The 18300-nt window shown below is 37.0% G+C and overlaps 1 protein-coding gene across 4 annotated transcripts in view; it reads right to left on the reverse strand.

Annotated features, from left to right (window-relative positions):
- Positions 1-18300, reverse strand: part of LPXN (leupaxin) — a 44002-nt gene that overhangs the window by 19936 nt on the left and 5766 nt on the right. For 2 of the 4 annotated variants that reach the window (XM_002755307.7, XM_035262778.3), the window contains exons 2-3: positions 14952-15109; positions 8638-8684 (exon numbers count right to left, since the gene is read on the reverse strand). In XM_002755307.7, the coding sequence (XP_002755353.1) occupies positions 8638-8684; positions 14952-15109 (205 nt within the window). The remainder of the gene's footprint in view (positions 1-8637; positions 8685-14951; positions 15110-18300) is intronic. The other 2 variants (XM_035262777.3, XM_009008166.5) reach the window with 1 other exon arrangement.

Raw genomic sequence — 18300 nt, forward strand, 5'->3', positions numbered from 1 at the left:
CCATTGCCAATCTTCAACATTATTCTAGAATACATGGCCAAATGCATTTTAAAGTAAAATAAGAAAATTACATACTTGAACTAAAGGCAGTGCACCCTCATTCTTTCTTTTAAAATAGACAGTATAATCATTTCCCTGGGAAATGTAAGATAAATGACTGAACAACGATTGGAATGAATAAAAAAGATCAGGGTGGCGTTTAGATACAAGAATAAATGAAACAGTCTCTTTCCTATGATCATCAATAAGCAATTTGAAAATCCAATGAGAAAAAAAGAAACTGTTCACAATTCTAACAAAAGTTATAAAATATCAAAGAGGCTGGGCGCGGTGGCTCACATGGTGGCTCATGCCTGTAATCCCAGCACTTTGGGAGGCTGAGGCGAGAGGATCATGAGGTCAATAGATTGAGACCACCCTGGCCAACAGAGTGAAACTCTGTCTCTATTAAAATATAAAAATTAGCTGGGCATGGTGGTGCGTGTCTGTAGTCCCAGATACTTGGGAGGCTGAGGCAGGAGAAATGCTTGATCCCGGGAGGCAGAGGTTGCAGTGAGCCGAGATCGCGCCATTGCACTACAGCCTGGGTAGCAAGAGAGAAACTCCGTCTCAAAAAAAATTTTTTTTTAATTAAAATAAAATACCAAAGAATACATTTAACAAGAAATATGTAAGAATTCTATGAAAAAAAACCATTGGCAGACATAAAGGAAGATCCACATATCCAATTAAACAATGGGCAAAGGACTTGAATAGATGTTTCTTCACAGAAGAAATAAAAATGGCCAAAAGGTATATGAAAAGGTATTCAACACCATTAATCATCAGGGAAATGCAAATGAAACTATGATGAGATACCACTCCCAAATGGATGGCTATTGTCAAAAAGTCAAAAGAAGGCTAATGTTGGCCAGGGTATGAACAAAAACAGAACCCTTATACACTGTTGGTGGGAATGTAGACTGTTACAGCCATTACAGAAAATAGTATGGAGGTTTCTAAAGGAATTGAAAATAGAAATACCACATGACACAGGAATCCTTCTTCTGGGCATACACAAAATAAATGAAATTACCACTTCGTAAAGATCTTCACTCTTAAGTTCATTGCAGCACTATTCACTATAACCAAGAGGTGGAAACGACTTCAGTGTCCATCAATGGATGGACATCAATGGAATAAAGAAATTTTGAAATATGCACACACACACGATAGAATATCATTCAGCCTTAAAAAAGAAGGAAATCCTGTTATTTGTCATAGCACTGATGAATCTGAAGGACATTATACAAATGAAATAATAAAGAAAAATATTCCATGATCTCACTTATAGGTGGAATCTTTTTTTAAAAAAAATATCAAATATGTAGAGGTAATGGTGATGAGGGGCAGGAAAGGGGGTGAAAATGGGGACATGTAGGTTAGAGGATATGAAGCAGCAGATGTGTAAGACAAGCCTAGAGATCTAATGTACAACATAAGAACTATAGGTAATAAAATTGTATTGGATTTAGTATTCCTGATAAACCAGTAAATTTTGCCTGTTCTTACCACAGAAACAAACAAAAATGTGTAACTACGTGAGATAATAAATAGGTTAATTTACTTCACTATAGTAACCATTTTACTATTCATATCCCATAAAATTATATTGTACTCCTCAAAGATGCACAATAAAATGTATATTTTAGAAAAGGCCCATATAAATGAAGATAAATATTATAATGTCAGTTTCCCCTAATTAAATTGTAAATTAAACGTAATTCAAATAAAAATTCTGATAGAATTATTCAAGCTAATTAATAAGGTGATGTTAAAATTTATGGGATAGAACTCTCAAGACAATTCTGAAAAATTAAAAAAAAGGATGGGGGGTGTGGTGGCTCACACCTTGGTCCCAGCACTTTGGGAGGTCCAGGTGAGAAGATCACTTGGGATCTGAAGTTTGAGAACAACCTGGGAAACATGAAAGAGACCTGGTCTCTATAAAAATTAAAAGTTTTAAAGAAAAAAAAATAACAGGAGGGAAGACTTGTCTTGATAGATGTGTCTTATAGAGTAACAATAATTAAATTCGCATGATGCTGGTAAAAAAAAATAGATAGGGCTGGGTGCAATGCTTCACAACTGTGATTCCTTTAGGAAGCTGAGGCAGGAGGACTGCTTGAGCCCAGGAGTTTGAGACCAGCCTGGGCAATATAGGGAGACCCTGTCTCTACAAAAATTACAAAGTCAGCCAGATGTGGTGGCACATCCCTGTCATCTCAGCTACTCAAGATGCTGGGGCAGGAGAACCAACCACTTTGGCCCAAAAGGCCAAGGCTGCAGTGAGTTGTGATCACACAATTGCATGCCAGCCTAGACAACAGAAACAGAATGAGACCTTGTCAAAAAAAAGAAAAGAAAAGAGGAGAAGGGAAGGAAGGGGAGAGGAGAGGAGGGAAGAGGAGGGGAGAGCGGAAAGGGGTGGGGTGGGGAGGGCAGAAGAGGGGAAGGGTGTGGGAGGGGAGAGCAGGAGAAGGGAGAGGAGAGGAAGGAAGAAGGGAAGGGAAGGGAAGGAAGGGTGGGAGAGCAGGAGGGAGGGAGAGGAGGAGGGAGGAAGGGAAGGAAGGGAGGGAAGGGAAGGGAAGGAGGGAAGGAAGGGAGGGAAGGGAAGGGAAGGAGGGAAGGAAGGGAGGGAAGGAAAGGGAAGGAGGGAAGGAAGGGAGGGACGGAAAGGGAAGGAAGGGAGGGAAGGGAAGGGAAGGGAAGGGAAGGGAAGGAAGGGAGGGAAGGGAAGGGAAGGAGGGAAGGAAGGGAGGGATGGAGAGAGGGAGGGCGGGAGGGAAAAGAAAAGGGAAGAGAAAAAGAAAAAGAAAAAACGAATAGGTCAAAGGAGTACATTAGAAAACCCAGAAACAGGCTCCTGCACCTATAAGAACTTCATATATGATCAATGTGGCATTTCAAATCATCCAAAACAGACTATTGGACTCAGTGAATAATAACCTATTTTGGACCAAATAAATATGGATCCCCAACACACCATATACATGAATAAATTTGATACCCATTAAAGATAAATATTCTTAAACATAAGATAATAGAAAAATGAAAAATATATTTTACAATTTGGAGTAATGAAGGTTTTCCTAAGATGGATATAAAATTCTGAAGTGACATCAAAAAATGAAAAATATATTGACACAGCTAAACTCCCAAAACTTACACATAAATATTTAAAATATAATATTCAAGTTTTTAAAGAAATCTATAAATAATTAAAAGACAGAAACTTGAGGTAAGGATTCTTTTAAAAAGCAGGCTTCAGAAAAAGAAACTAAAATGTTTATTACTATATAAAAACACCCTCGACCTCATTAATCTTTAAATTTGTAATTTAAAGCTATGAGATACCAATATTTACCTATTAGTCAAAATTTTAAAAGATGAATCTGGAGAACATCATTCTCAGCAAACTGACACAAGAACAGAAAATGAAACACCGCATATTCTCACTCATAGGCGGGTGATGAAAAATGAGAACACATGGACACAGAGAGGGGAGTACTAAACACTGGGGTCTATAGGGGGAAAAGGGGAGGGCCAGGGGGAGGGGGCGGTGGGGAGGGATTGCCAGGGGAGAAATACTAAATGTGGGTGAAGGGGAGAAAGCAAACAAAACACACTGCCCTGTGTGTACCTATGCAACTGTATTGCATGCTCTGCACATGTACCCCAAAACCTAAAATGCAATAAAAAATAAAATAATAAAATTTTAAAAAAAAAAGGACGGATAATATGCAATAATGTTGGCAAAATATAAATTATATATATATACACACACACATATATATACACATACATGGGTGTATATATATATATATATATATATCATAGGTAGTTATGTAAATTAATAAAAACTTTTGCAAGGCAGTATCTATCAGCATTTCAGATGCATACACTTGATTCAGTCATTTTGCTACTAAGAATATATCCTACAGAGAAATTGGACATATATATATAAATATATGTGCAAGGACGTTTATTAGGGTACAGTTTCTATGAGCAAATTGGAAATAAACCAATGGAGCTAAAGTAAAATAAATTATGGTTCATCCATTCTATAGAATAACATGCAACTGCTAAGCAGACATAGATTTATGTGAATGAAGAGAGACTTCCAACATTTATTGTTAGCATAAAAATGAAAAGCCCAGATAATATAAAAACTATACTTCCAGCCCAGTGCAGTCGCTCATGCCTATAATCCTAGCACATCAGGAGGCTGAGGTAGGAGGACTGCTTGAGCCCAGGAGTCCAAGACCAGCCTGGGCAACATAGGGAGACTCCATCTCTATGAAAAACTTAAAATTTAGCTGGGTGTGGTGGCACCTGCCTGTGGTCCCAGCTACTTGGGTGGCTGAGTTGAGAAGACAGCTTGAGCCCAGGAGGTCAAGGCTGCAGTGAGCAGAGATAACACCATTGCACTCCATCCTGGGAAACAGGGAGAGACCCTCTCTCAAAATTTGAGAAAAAAAAAAGAAAAAATATATACTTCCATTTATATAAATTTATAAGCACATGTACATAAGTGTAAATATGCACACACTTAAGTCTGTAAGGAGAACAACCTAACAGCAGTTACCTGTGAGTTGGTGAGAGGAAAGACTAAGTGGGGTGGTCTTGCTTTTCACCCTATCTATATATTTCCAAATTCTTTCGCTTTTTATGCACATGAATTTATGAAATAATTTTGTATCTTAAGTTATATTTTTAAAACAAAACAAAAGATAGGTCATCTATACTAGGAAAATAGCTAACACACATGGCCAAGAGATAAGTTGGTGGAGGTGGCAGATAGACATAAGTAGGGCAATTCACCTATATATCTCAGTTATTATAATGGTTCTGAGAACCTTCGTATAATGGTTCTATAAACAACCTTCAATAAATTACACAGAGTCACGATGTAAAGGTTTCTATTTAAAATTGTTTTAAAGTATAAAATTAATACATGTTAAGTGTAGAAAATTTAAAAACTACAGAGAAATATAAAGAAAAAATTTAGAACACACATAATCTCCTTTTCAGGAGGCAATTATTCTGAACATTTTGGCAGATACCATTATGCTTAACTATGATTGTGTGTAATTTTAGAAAACTAAAATTATACTTTTTTCCTACTCTTATGCATACAGCTAGCTTTCTGTCTTCTGCAACCATAATAGATAGCGTTTGTTGAATGTCTGTCTACACTACGCCTGACCCTCCATACAGAGCTTTAGACATGTCCTCTTTAAATCTTTTATAATAACAACCCTTAAGGTAGGTATTGTCACCTCCAAATGAAAAAACTAGGGCTTAGAGAAGTTCAAAACTTTTTGGTACATAATTCAGTTGGCAAGTAACAAAGAGTTTAGGCCTGCAAACTGCTAAGTTTGTGCTGTATTACTGAATTATCTGCCAAAATAATGTTTAAAGGTGATATGGTTTTCAAATATATAATATACTATATAATTTGTAAAACCAATAATTTATTGCTGGCCACCTAGACCGTTTTCTAACCTTTCCTATTATAATCAATACTGCTAAACAAATATTTGCACCCATGTTTGATCATTTACATAGAGTAAATTTTAAAAAGTGGAATCACTGGGTCAAAAGGTACAAAAAGGTAACTATGAAATCCTGTTTGTAATCAACGTTAATTAAGAGAGCTTAGCTAACAACCCAGCAAACCAAAACTCTGCCTTGCGACCAAACATTTTTATCTCTCTCTCTCTTTCTCTCATCTGCACAAAGATACAAAGCCATAAATAAAAGTAAATATTCTGTCTTTCACTAAATATATTTTCAAAAAGAAAACGTATACTTACTGCTTATCTTTATGTATTTACCAGCCAGGAAAAAGATAGAAGAAAAGTAGAAACTTTTCTCTCTTGAGAACACTGTCTATTGGATACGACATGTCTCACGTTGACTTATTTTTGATCATTTAACAACAGGCCCTCTACTAGATGCAAGATTTTTTTGTTTTAATCTGAGAGCAAAAATGGTCAAGTATGCAAGTGATTGATTCAATCCATCTTGGAGGTTTCCAAGAAGGCACAGTGGAGCTTTTTCTCACAGCTCGAACAATGCCTTGGGAATACAAAAGGCAGCAGGACTGTGAACACATTCTGCTGTCCTACGCCCAAATATAGAATAAATTCAGTTTCTTACCAGGGCTTGTATATTCCTACAAACCTTCCCATCTTACAGTTGGGGCAAATTTGTGCTTATTCAAAGAATTCCCACCGGTTTTTAACTTAAGTCCTAATGCAGTGTAGAAAGGGAAATAGATCATTGTTATAATACTCCAATAGTTATTGAGTCAACAATATAAAATTCTAGATAAATGACAGACATTGAAGAGTTAATGATTACTAATTAAAGTGCTCACTTCAGGAAACGTTCCTGAAAAGAGAAGAGCCTTTGATTTGTTCCCTGACCTTTTGAAGATAGTAAAGATGCCTGGCTATGTCATCAGCAGCAACTTACTTCAGTGCTCAGAGATTTCAGTGATGCGAATCACTAAAGATGCATCTAAAAGAATCCAGACTTAAGTACGGAGCTTCATTGTGCTGTTGTTTTTTCCTTACTTATTTCTCTGTTATATTTTTATGACTTGTTCCTCTCTACTATTACCAGAATTATTTTTGTTCTTGTAAAAGATAAATTTATAAATTATGTTGCTATTGATATATAACTATACTAGAAATGTTATTCCAATGTTATGTTCACAGCTAGTATTGAAAATACTTTCAAGGTAGGTTAAAAGCAATGTTTAGTTCATTTAAGCAAGCCAGAGTCAACAGCAGAAACAGAATGCAGTAATCTAATTTTTATGTCTAATATTCTATTTACATGCTAACCTTCCCAGCTCAGAGTTATACCAGTCTCAGGGATGTGCATCCATCTATTGCATATTTACTAGGTCACCTGGATTTTATGTCACTCTCCCTCAGAGGCATTCAGTAACGGGGAGTACATCAAAGTCCAGTCAGGAAAACATAAACTACATGAGTACACAAAAAGAATTTAGTCCAGAAAACTGATTACACAGGTGAGGGAGAACTAAGAAGCAAAACAGAAGACACTGAGTAACCCAGAAGTCACTACTACCTCTAAGCCAAAAGGACTAAGAAAACAGGAAAAGTTACCAGAGCTAGGGGCCCAAGTCAACAGGCGGAAGCTGAAACCACAGCAGATCTGTTGTGCTCCAGCTGAAGCCATAAAAAAGATAAAGCTGCTGAGAGAGATTCTGTGGCAACAGAGAGCCTTGGGGGGAAATGCCCTGGATTTCACTGCTTTTTACCCTGCAGTCTCTCCACAGTGCCCCCGCATTGGTTGAAGACAGTGAGAACCAACTGATCCTGGAACCTGGAAAACCCAAGGATCAGCTCCCCTAGAATATAGAGCAAGAGAAAAAGGAGGAAATGATGGGAAATAAGCCAGAGAGGCCCATACTATGAAGAAGAGGGTGTCAATAGGTTAGTATTGGTGTGTCATCAATTAATCACAGTGCCAGATATACAGGCTGTTGGTTAGGCTAGGTTTCACGTTATATGTTCATGCATTCACTTGCATTTCTATTGGAGTCTTGGCTTCCTCGATTTAAGAAACCAAATATTTACTGAGAACCTATTGTGTGACAGCCACTGTTTTGTTGTTGCTTTGCTTCGTTTTTATTTTTTCATTGGGGTTTCAGGGACTGGGAAATGACTAGGAGGAATTCTCACCTGGCAACATCCTTGGAATTAGGATAAACTGGCAATATGTATTAATAAATTGGCCTCACTTTCACCAAAGTGAAAAGTATCCTTAAAAGGGAAGTTTTAAGGAAACTTCTTGTAGCACAGTTCTTCCCTTAGATTTTCCTTGCATGTGTGCACTACTGACTGCAGTCCTGAAACCAAATAAGGTGTGGTCTAGTACTCTTTCCCAAGCATGAATCTTTACTACCTATATTTTATGCCCTTTAATCTGTTTTCCAAAAAGTTGTCTGATGTTAAAAATTGCAAGCTATAACCAAGGAGAGAATAACTAAATTGGTCTTTTTATTTTTTCAGATTGCCAATTCTGCATTAGCCAGGAGAAATGACTTAGTAAGTGTATCTGTTTCAATATGTAATTTCTCATAAAAGGAAACCCCTCCACCCACTACATAAATCTTGAGCCAATATTGAAAGAAAAAAATCAGTTGGCTATGAGACCCACTAGCTTAGTTTAACCCTCATCCTAGCTCTGACATTGCTAGAATCTTGCTGAAGTTTCTTCAGGTGTGTTTTCTTTTTCAGGAAACTGGAGCATAACATCTGGACTAGCTTGGACAAAACACCTGTGTTGATTCTGGGAGTACTGACACTTTTTTAGGTGGTAACGGACATAGCACAGCCCACCAGCCTAGACAACCCCTCCAGATGCCAGACAACTTGAGAAGTTGTCAAGTCAGCTTCGCAGAGTTGCACCTAGGCTCAAAGACTATGGGAAGAGGAGGATGACATAGGAGTTCTAATAATAAACACTTGCAAAGCAATTTATCACCCAAACAAGATTGATAGCAATTATCTACTAACTTTAATTTTCAAAAGCATTTAATAGAAAAAAAAATACCTGTAGACATTGAGCTCCTGGATATTGGTAGTATACACGAACTGCGCCTAAGACATATAAGTGACAAGAGAAGAGCAAAGAATAAATTTTTGTTATCAGAATGTTGAGGCTTAATGATACCCACGGTTAATACATATTTGTAGCTTTTAAATGGGACTAACAAGTGGCATATCTCTGAGCTCTTCCTTCACAAGCCAGAGGAATTACCAGCCATCCCACAAAGAAAAGCCAAATTCTAAACAGAGTAGTTGGCATGTGAATAAATACTGGCAGCCCTTCCTTGCCTAAAAACCACTGAAATAGAGAAACTGACCCTCCTTAGATAAGAACCATAAAATAAATAAAATGGGTCAGAGCTATCCCCCTTTAACTAAACCGGATGGTGCCTAGGGGGAGACTACAGTGTTATTAAACTTCACATATGAAAACAAATAACATGTGAATCTAAAAGGTTGTTGGCCAGCAATTCATTTATTTAATGAACAAATATTTATTGAGGGCCTGTCATGTGCCAGGGCTGTGGATGTAGCAGCCAAAAAGCAAAACAATCAGATAAAAACTGTAAGCCCTGGAGCTTACATTCTGGTGGTGCGAAACAGATAACAAACAAATTAATATGTAAAATTAATCTTTTGGATAGAAGATGGGATGTAGGGGAAAGACAGCAATTATAAATACACTGATCAGGGAAGGACTCACTGAGAAGAGGACGCTGAGCAAGGAGGTACTTACTTACATAGGAGGTAAGGAAAGAAAGCAAATACCTGGGGTCACATGATCCAGGTGAAAAAGCCAGCAGGGATAGCACCTGGAGCATTTGTGAAACCAGGACGAGGACAGTGTGGCCTGAGCAGAGTGAACCAGGGAGACAGGGACAGCAAGTAAAGAGGCCAGATCATGTAGATGGGTTGGCCATATCACCAAATGTTCAAACTGGGAGATTTTTTAGAATGAAAAGTTGTTCCAAAAATAAGTCATATTATATCATTTTTAAAACATATGTTTATTAACCCAAATTTGGTCTTTTTATATTGGTGGACCTATAAGGTAATTCTATTCAAAATTTATTTTCAAAATTAAAATTTCCTAAAATATCTTAAAAGTGCCACAAAGTTATGAACATTCAAGCATCTTTAAGAAAATATTGGCCAAGCACAGTGGCTCACACCTGTAATCTCAGAACTTTGGGAGGCCAAGGCAGGCTGATCATTAGAGGTCTGGAGAGTTTAAGACCAGCCTGACCAACATGGTGAAACCCGTCTGTACTAAAATCACAAAAAAATTTTCTGGGCGTGGTGGTGAGTGCCTGTAGTCCCTATTACTCAGGAGGCTGAGACACAAGAATCACTTGAACCCAGGAGGCGAAGGTTGCAGTGAGCCGAGATCATGCCACTGCACTCCAGCCTGGGCAAAAGAGTGAGAATCCATCTCAAAAAAGAAAAATATATATATATATATTTAAATTTTTCTGAATTTTGGTGAAGAACAAAAATATTATATATATATATATAATCTGAACATTTTTTAATGACACAGACAATTATTCTTGACATGTATTCACATACCTTAATTTATTATTTAGACAGTGCTGTCTCTAGCATTGGGATGTGGACATTTTTTGGGAACATACATTTTCTTTTGTTTTTTTAAAAAAACAGTGTTATTATTTTTGTAAAATTGCAATAGTTTTCAAAGCTTCATTTTATGGTTAATATATCTGAAATTTTAGACAATTTTAGTTGATGCTTCTCTGTAGACTGTAATGTTTTTAACTGAGAACACATTTTCTCTCTCAATACTGATGAACCTGTAAGTTCTGCTAAATGAAGAATCTTCTCATTTTTATATTAAAATATGTAAATATTTCAGGCCAACATCATCATAGGGGCTGTTTTCTGCCTTCATTCAGAGGATCTTTCTTCAGTAATTTTCTTATAAGATAAAACTTTCAAGTTGTCTATATCTGTGATTTTTTTTTAACATTTCACAAAATCTAGATATTGCAAAATCACAGACTTTCAAAATTTTTCTCAATTTTGGTGAAGAACAAAAATTTATCCAATTAAAATTAGGAGTCAAAATACATCAAAGTTAAGATTTTTCTGAAGCATAATCATCAAATTAGATAATTAAACCATATCAGCTTTCATCTTTTGATTTATTCAATTCCTCCTTGGCCTTTGTAGGGAAAAATTTGAGCCTCTTCTGTTTCAAGCCTTCTTTTATATAACTGTAACTTAGTAAAAGCTTCAAAAGCTGAATTTTCATGCTACATTCATTGAATAATATCGATGAAAAATTTCCAATTGGTCTTGAACATAATGCAATCTAAATCTGGGTTGCTTTACAAAGTGGTTTTTCAAAGGCTCAGGCATTCCCAAAATCCAACTGATGACATACAACACATAGGAATGTATATATAGCCATTCTGAAATGTTTCCTTGTGTGGCAGTGTTCAATATCAGCTTCTGTCACAAAAGTTTTGTAGATCAATTACTCATATAATCTTTGTGTGTGTGTATATATATATACACAAAATTTTATATATATATATATATATATAAATTTTGACAGTTTCAGTTTCTGTTTTGACTGACAAAATACTGCAGCTTGTTTGGATGTAGTCACAAATTCTGGGCACATTGCAACCAATTCCAAGTATATTCCTGCTCCACAGCTTGTTAACTTGGTGAGAACATTTTTATCACAATGCTGTGCTCTATTAACATTCGTATTCATATTCTCACAACAGAAACATTAGTTTATCTTCAATGTTGAGCTTTTCAACTAAATTTACAGTGGCATTAACAATGTCAGATGTTCAGCTTTTTGACTAGGAAATAAATTTTTACATATTTTTTTGGATCCTTTGAATCAGATAAAAAATAAAATTGAAACATACCAGAATTAATACATTTTTGAATTGAGACCGTTAATGACACTACCTTAAAAAACATTATTTGATGCTTTTCGAAGGGAAATCACTCATTAATTATAACCAGTTTACTTACAAGCACAAGAAAACTTGGTATTGAAAATGAGCAAAACTATGAGTAATTTGATCCTAATAGAAAGGTGTGCTTCACAATGACATGTACACAGGCCTCGTGCAGCTGCATGTTGAAGTGATTTTAAGGCATATTCTTCTTAAATTATTAACTTTGGAAACAGATGCCAAAGCTTCTTCACCATGTTTGTACCTTCTGGTTTTCAAAGGGACAGTGATCTCTCTACTTGCCTGCATGATGCACAGTAAATACTGACAAATATTTTCTGCACATTGCATATTCGTTATCAGGTTTCTTGAGTCAATTAAACATGGGAGTTTTGTTTTGTTTTTGTTTTGAGCTAACTGCTGAAAGGTTTCACCATAAAATTAAAAAGCCATTATCATATAATAAAACAAATTAAGCTTCGTACATACAAATAATAACAAAACTGCTTTAATAAAACAATTAGACTACACTATACTCTATGGCAAAATTGCTTAGCTTCTATTTCCTAAACATAATTTGTATGACATTAAGCTACAATTTCTCCCATTTTCTACTGAGTCTGAGGAGGTCCCATGCATCTCACAGGCCACCACCACACGGATCATGGGAGGGCATGAGTGTGGTTCACCAAGTGGCCAGCAGGGGGAAAAGCCTCAGAAATTTTTCTGCTCCTATCAAAGATCAGAAGAGTTAGTTAAACCATTGTAGAAGACAGTGTGGCGATTTCTCAAGGATCTAGAAATAGAAATTCCATTTGACCCAGCAATCCTACTATTGAGTATATACCCAAAGAACTATAAATCATTCTACTATAAAGACACATACACACGTATGTTCATTGCAGCCCTGTGCACAATAGCAAAGACCTGGAACCAACCCAAATGCCCATCAATGATAGACTGGACAAAGAAAATGTGGTACATATACACCATGGAATATTATGCAGCCATAAAAAAAATGAGTTCATGTCCTTTGTAGGGACTTGGATGAATCTGGAAACCATCATTCTCAGCAAACTGACCCAAGAACAGAAAGCCAAACACGTATGTTCTCACTCATGGGTGGGTGTTGAACAACGAGAACATGTGGACTCAGAAAGAGGAGCATCACACACAGGGGACAGTCGAAGGGGGTAGGGGAGAGACAATGGAAGGTGTGGAAGGAGAGGAGGGTGGGGAGGGATAACATGGGGAGAAATGCCAGATATAGTATGCACCTAAGTAAAATAAATAAACTTTTTTAAAAAAGAAGAGTTAGCTATCTTTGACTACTTGTGCTTGAGCTCTTTGCTTTAACAGCCAGCACCCTTCATATAATTCTTGAAAAGTTGCTGCTAGCTAGGTTTCGTCTGCATGGAATCAAGAAAAAAGACAAGTTATCGTTAGCCATCTTCCGCATTTAGTCATAATAAAGTCAGAACTTGGATGGGGGCAGTGGCTCGTGACTGTAATCCTAGCACTTTGGGAGGCTGAGGCAGGCAAACTACAAGGTCAAGAGCTCAAGACCAGCCTAGTCAACATGGTGAAACCCTGTCTCTACTAAAAATACAAAAATTAGCTGGGCATGGTGGTGTGCCCTTGTAGTCCCAGATACTCGGGAGGCTGAGTCAGGAGAATCACTTGAACCTGGGAGGCAGAAGTTGCAGTGAGCCAAGATCATGCCACTGCACTCCAACCTGGGTGACAGAGAGAGACTCCATCTCAAAAGAAAAAAACAAAAACAAAACTCTGTGCATGGGATATGTGATTTGTACACTGATGAGACCACAGAAGAAGCTGGAGGGAGGTCTGTTAAGCCATACTGTCTTACTCTAATGAAAATACTGATAACAAAACTTCAAATTAAATTGAAAATCTGGGGTAAAAGGTTAAAGTTAGTAAGATAAAAAAAAACAAGAATAAACCCAGGACTCTTTCAGATAAACCAGGATATATGGTCACTCCAGAAAAATCAACGCTTTTACTCCAAATAAGATGGGGCGTCATTGTGGGGTTTTGAGTAAAAGAATAACAGGGTCTGACTTTAGTTTTTAAAGGTGAACCTGGCTGCTTGAGAATAGACTGCAGTGGGGAAAAGGGCAGGAGAGCACTTAGGAGCCTACAGTTATAATCTAACACTGAGAACAAAGAAATTCGTTCCCCAGTAGAGAGAGAAATTCCTATCCTTAAAACTGTATGCATCTGGAGGAAAGAACAGTTAGGGGTAAAGTAGCCCTGAGCTCAAATTTCAGGTCTGTGCTTCTGGTATTTCATATAGTATACAATGATGAATCAAAATATCACAGTACAAAATTACCAGTTGGGAAGAGGATCTACTTAATTCATCTTACACTAATTCCATTCTCATCAAGTAACCTTTTAATTATAATGTACGTCCAGGTGGACTTATCCATAGAAAGAGAATGCATATATGAGTAAATACTAACAGCTGTTTTATTTGACAGCTTTCACTGTAACCATAAATTAATAAATTTGATTTCTGGGTTTTGTTTTTTGTTTGTTTTTTGAGATGAGTTCTCATTCCGTCACCCAGGCTGGGGTGAAGTGGAGCAATTATAGCTCACTACGGCCTCAACCTCCTGGGCTCAAGTGATCTTCCTGCTTCAGCCACCTGAATGGTGGGGACCACAGGCACACGCCACCACACCCTGCTAATTTTTAAATTTTTCGTAGAGATGGGTGTCTCACCATGTGGCCCAGGCTGGTCTCAAATTCCTGGCCTCAAGTGATCCTCCTGCCTCAGCCTCTCAAAGTGCTGAAATTACAGGCCTGAGCTACTGCACTTGCCCTGGGTTTTTAAAAATATATATAATCACTTGTCAGTTTGGTTAGTTTGAATTGGTTCCCTAGAGCTTCATAATCTCTGTGTAAACTAACACTTGAATTTCCTAATCTATTCAGCAGAAAATAAGACCTGGGAAGTGGTGAGCCTAAAAAGTCACCCTGAGAAGACTTGTCTATTCTGCCACCTGGCCTTCCTCAGGTGATCTCTGGCTTGAGTACCATTCCAGTCAAACTGCAACATGCATTTCTGATGCCCAGACAGTAACATCAGAATATCCCAAGTGAATCTCACAAAACTGTCTGTGACCATGCACTCATTAGAAAAAATTTAGGTCTCAAAAGCTCGTTCCTCTGTGATGATTTTCTCAGTTCTCTTCCTCTTTCCAAAAACATCTTTAGATTAATATGGAGGCACTATTTTTCTGTTTCTTGGATATATGATTCTCCTTTCATATCATTTTATGTGGGATACAATTAATTTTCAGAAATGCACTCAAACAACCATGTTTAAGGACTATAATAAATGAAAAGTTACCGGCAAGGGATTTGTGTTATCCTGAACAGAAAGGATCTCTGAAGTCTCGCCAACGTTACTCTCCTTTCTGGAATGCTGATCAGGGGGAAGAGAAGCTGGGTTGGAGTATTCATCACTGTCCTGAAGGGTGGAGCGTTCCAGTTCCTCTAATAAGGCATCTACATCATAAGAAACAAGATAATCATGACAGAGAATATTTAAGTCTCTAGAATCATTTTCTCCTTAAATATCTTCACTGTGCCCACAGTTATCTCCTTCTTTTCTTCAGTTATGGCCATTTTCAAATTTTCCTTATTTCACTTCAATAATGTGGTGAATTTTACCAAGAAATGTTTAATGCCTCGATAAATGTGTGGCTTCTTATTTTCTATGGTTGCATTCAATTTCATAGTCTTACTCTATAATTTGATGTTTTATACCACAAGTACTAATTTTCATCATATATTTGGGGTAGATTGCCCACAAATATCCCTAATTAAAAAAAAAATAAATCTGGGCTGGGTGTAGTGGCTAATGTCTGTGATCCCAGCACTTTGGGAGGCTGAGTAGGGAAGATCCCTTGAGCCTAGGAGTTTCAGACCAGGGCAACATAGCAAAACCCAGGCTGCACTAAAAATACAAAAACATAAGCCCAGAGTGGTGGCTCATGCCTGTGGTTCCGGCAACTTCGGAGGCTGAGGTGGGAGGATCACCTGAGCCTAGGTCAGCCTGCAGTGAGCCAAGATCACACCACTGCACTCCAGCAGCCTGGGCCACAGGAGTGATACCCTGTCTCCAAAAAAGAAACAAAAGAAAGAAAGAAAGAAAGAAAAATACTAAATGCTTTGTTCTATCAGAAAAATATAAGCAATTATATTACCATTTTTCAAAATATACCAGGGAAATAACACTTATGCTTAATCCTAATGATTTTTTTTCTAAATCTTAATAATTATCCTGAGAACATGACGAAATTCTCAAAGCAAGGTATAAGTATTCTCTCTTTTAGAGTGTGGAGAGAAAAACGGGTTGGGGAGAAAACTGAGATATTGCAAAATCAAGTAACGTTGCAATTCAAATAGTTGGGATTTGTTACTCTTGTAGTTTTGTGTTTGTTTGTTTGTTTGGAAAAGTATTATACTAGTACCTGTCTGTTATAATGAAATAAATAATAATTAGTAAAAAATTAACACACGCCAGGCACTGTGCTCAGGAATTTACACATTTCATTTAATCATCCTATCACTTTGAGGCAGGTGATATTACTGTCCTTATTTTATAGATCAAGAAAGAGTCAAAAATAATTTGCTTAAGTTCATGAGTGGAGAACCAGGACTTGAATTTGGGCTATCTGATCCCTAGCCCTGGCACCAGTTGAAAGTCAGAAGTTCCAGTCTCCTGTCTTACATGGATTCTCTGGGTTATCTTGAGCATGTCCTGTCCTTTTCTGAAGCAGTTTCCTCATCTATATAATGAGGCAAGTGGATTAGAACGGTGTTTTACAAATTATAGCTCAATACCCATTAGTGGATCTCTAGTAGACTTCTTACCACAGGTTACAGTTTTCAAATTTTAAACACAGAATTATATTCTTTCTAAAGACCTGCCTACCTCTGAAGTTCTCAAATAAGGAAAATAAACTTCACAGGTATTAAAAAAAACCACAGATTTTCATTTGTTTTAGATTTGGAGGCACGAATTATTCTTAAAGGCATTAGAAAAGTTATAACCTTTTTTTTTACAAATGACATCCACGGATCTTTCATAATCATCCATTTCTCAAAAATGTTGGCTTTTATGGACCATTTCAGAGATAAGCAAATTGAACTAAACTTTAGGACAAATAACTGTAATGGGAAAAAAGAGATGAGGTGGAACTTATAGCTTTAAAAAGTCAAGAGACTTATAATTAATTTCAATGTATGAACATTTTTGGATCACCAAATCTACATTAAAAATAAAACAATCAAGACTATTGAACACTGACTGGATATTAAATAATATCAAGCAAGTAGTGTTTATTTTAGGTGTGATAATGATATTTGATAATATTAAGTAATTCTGTTAAGTTTTTAGGTGTGATAATGGTATTTTCCAATATTAAGGAATTACTATTAAGGCTGTTGAGTGTATGGCAATGGCATTACGGTTATATGTATAAACATATGTATTTATTTGAGAGATTAGTGCTAAAATATTTACAGATAAAATAACATCTGAAATTGCTTTAACATAATTACAGAAGTGAAAGGAATGGGTGGAAATATATATGTAATAAGACTGGTGAAGAATTGAATGTTTAAACTGGTTGATGAGTATAGCACTTTGGGAGGCCGAGGCGGGTGGATCATGAGGTCAAGAGATCAGGACTATCTTGGTCAACATGGTGAAACCCCGTCTCTACTAAAAGTACAAAAAATTAGCTAGGCATGGTGGCGCATGCCTGTAATCCCAGCTACTCAGGAGGCTGAGGCAGGAGAATTGCCTGAACCCAGGAGGCGGAGGTTGCGGTGAGCCAAGATCGTGCCATTGCACTCCAGCCTGGGTAACAAGAGCGAAACTCCATCTCAAAAAAAAAAAAAAAGAATACATTAAACTACTTTCTCTACTTTTGCATACTTAAATTTCTTTATAATAGAAGGTTTTTAAAAAGAAGGACAAAGAAAATAAAAAGAAAACTAAGGTAGAAAGAAAACTTTTTGCCTCAGATTTTTACTCCAAATTTGAGAATTTTGAATTTTTTATTCTGCATCTCTCAATTAAGCTAGAGTCGCTTGATTTTCTATTTTCTAAGCTCTGCTCTAACTAGAAGCCAAAGATCCTCCTGAGCTCAAAATAAAAAGCCATTTACAATAAAAGTTATAAGACCACAAAGAGTGGGAAGTTGCCCTCAGAAGCACCAGCTAACCAAAGTTATCAAAACTCTTCTTTCTGGGTTATGAGATGTAGGTTTTTTTCTTCCTGTTTCTTATGAGTGTGCATCAACAGTCTGAGGTTATGCCTTTTGCCAGATTTTGTGATTTGAATATGACTCATTTCAGTATGACAAATACCGGATTCCTGTAGAGTGGGGGGTGGGAGGAGAGGGTACTAGACTGAAGACTCTGTAATTATTCTCTGTGGTCCTTTACCTGTGGAGATGAAATAATATCAATATTATCATGAAACGAGTAAAGTGAGGTCTCTGGGGGTCTCTATGAGTTGTATGGATTTCATTTTGAGGCAGTCTGCTCCTGGTTCCTCTTTATCTATCATGCCTAATGCCTGTGTAATGAGGGCTTAGGTAAAACCTTCTGAGTTACAAGCTGCTAGCCTCTGAGGTACGACTGCAGACTGAAAATATTTGCTCACTTGAGCCAACCTGTCCTAG

Source organism: Callithrix jacchus, chromosome 10, assembly GCF_049354715.1.
Source record: "Callithrix jacchus isolate 240 chromosome 10, calJac240_pri, whole genome shotgun sequence".
NCBI classification, from domain to species: Eukaryota; Metazoa; Chordata; class Mammalia; order Primates; family Cebidae; genus Callithrix; species Callithrix jacchus.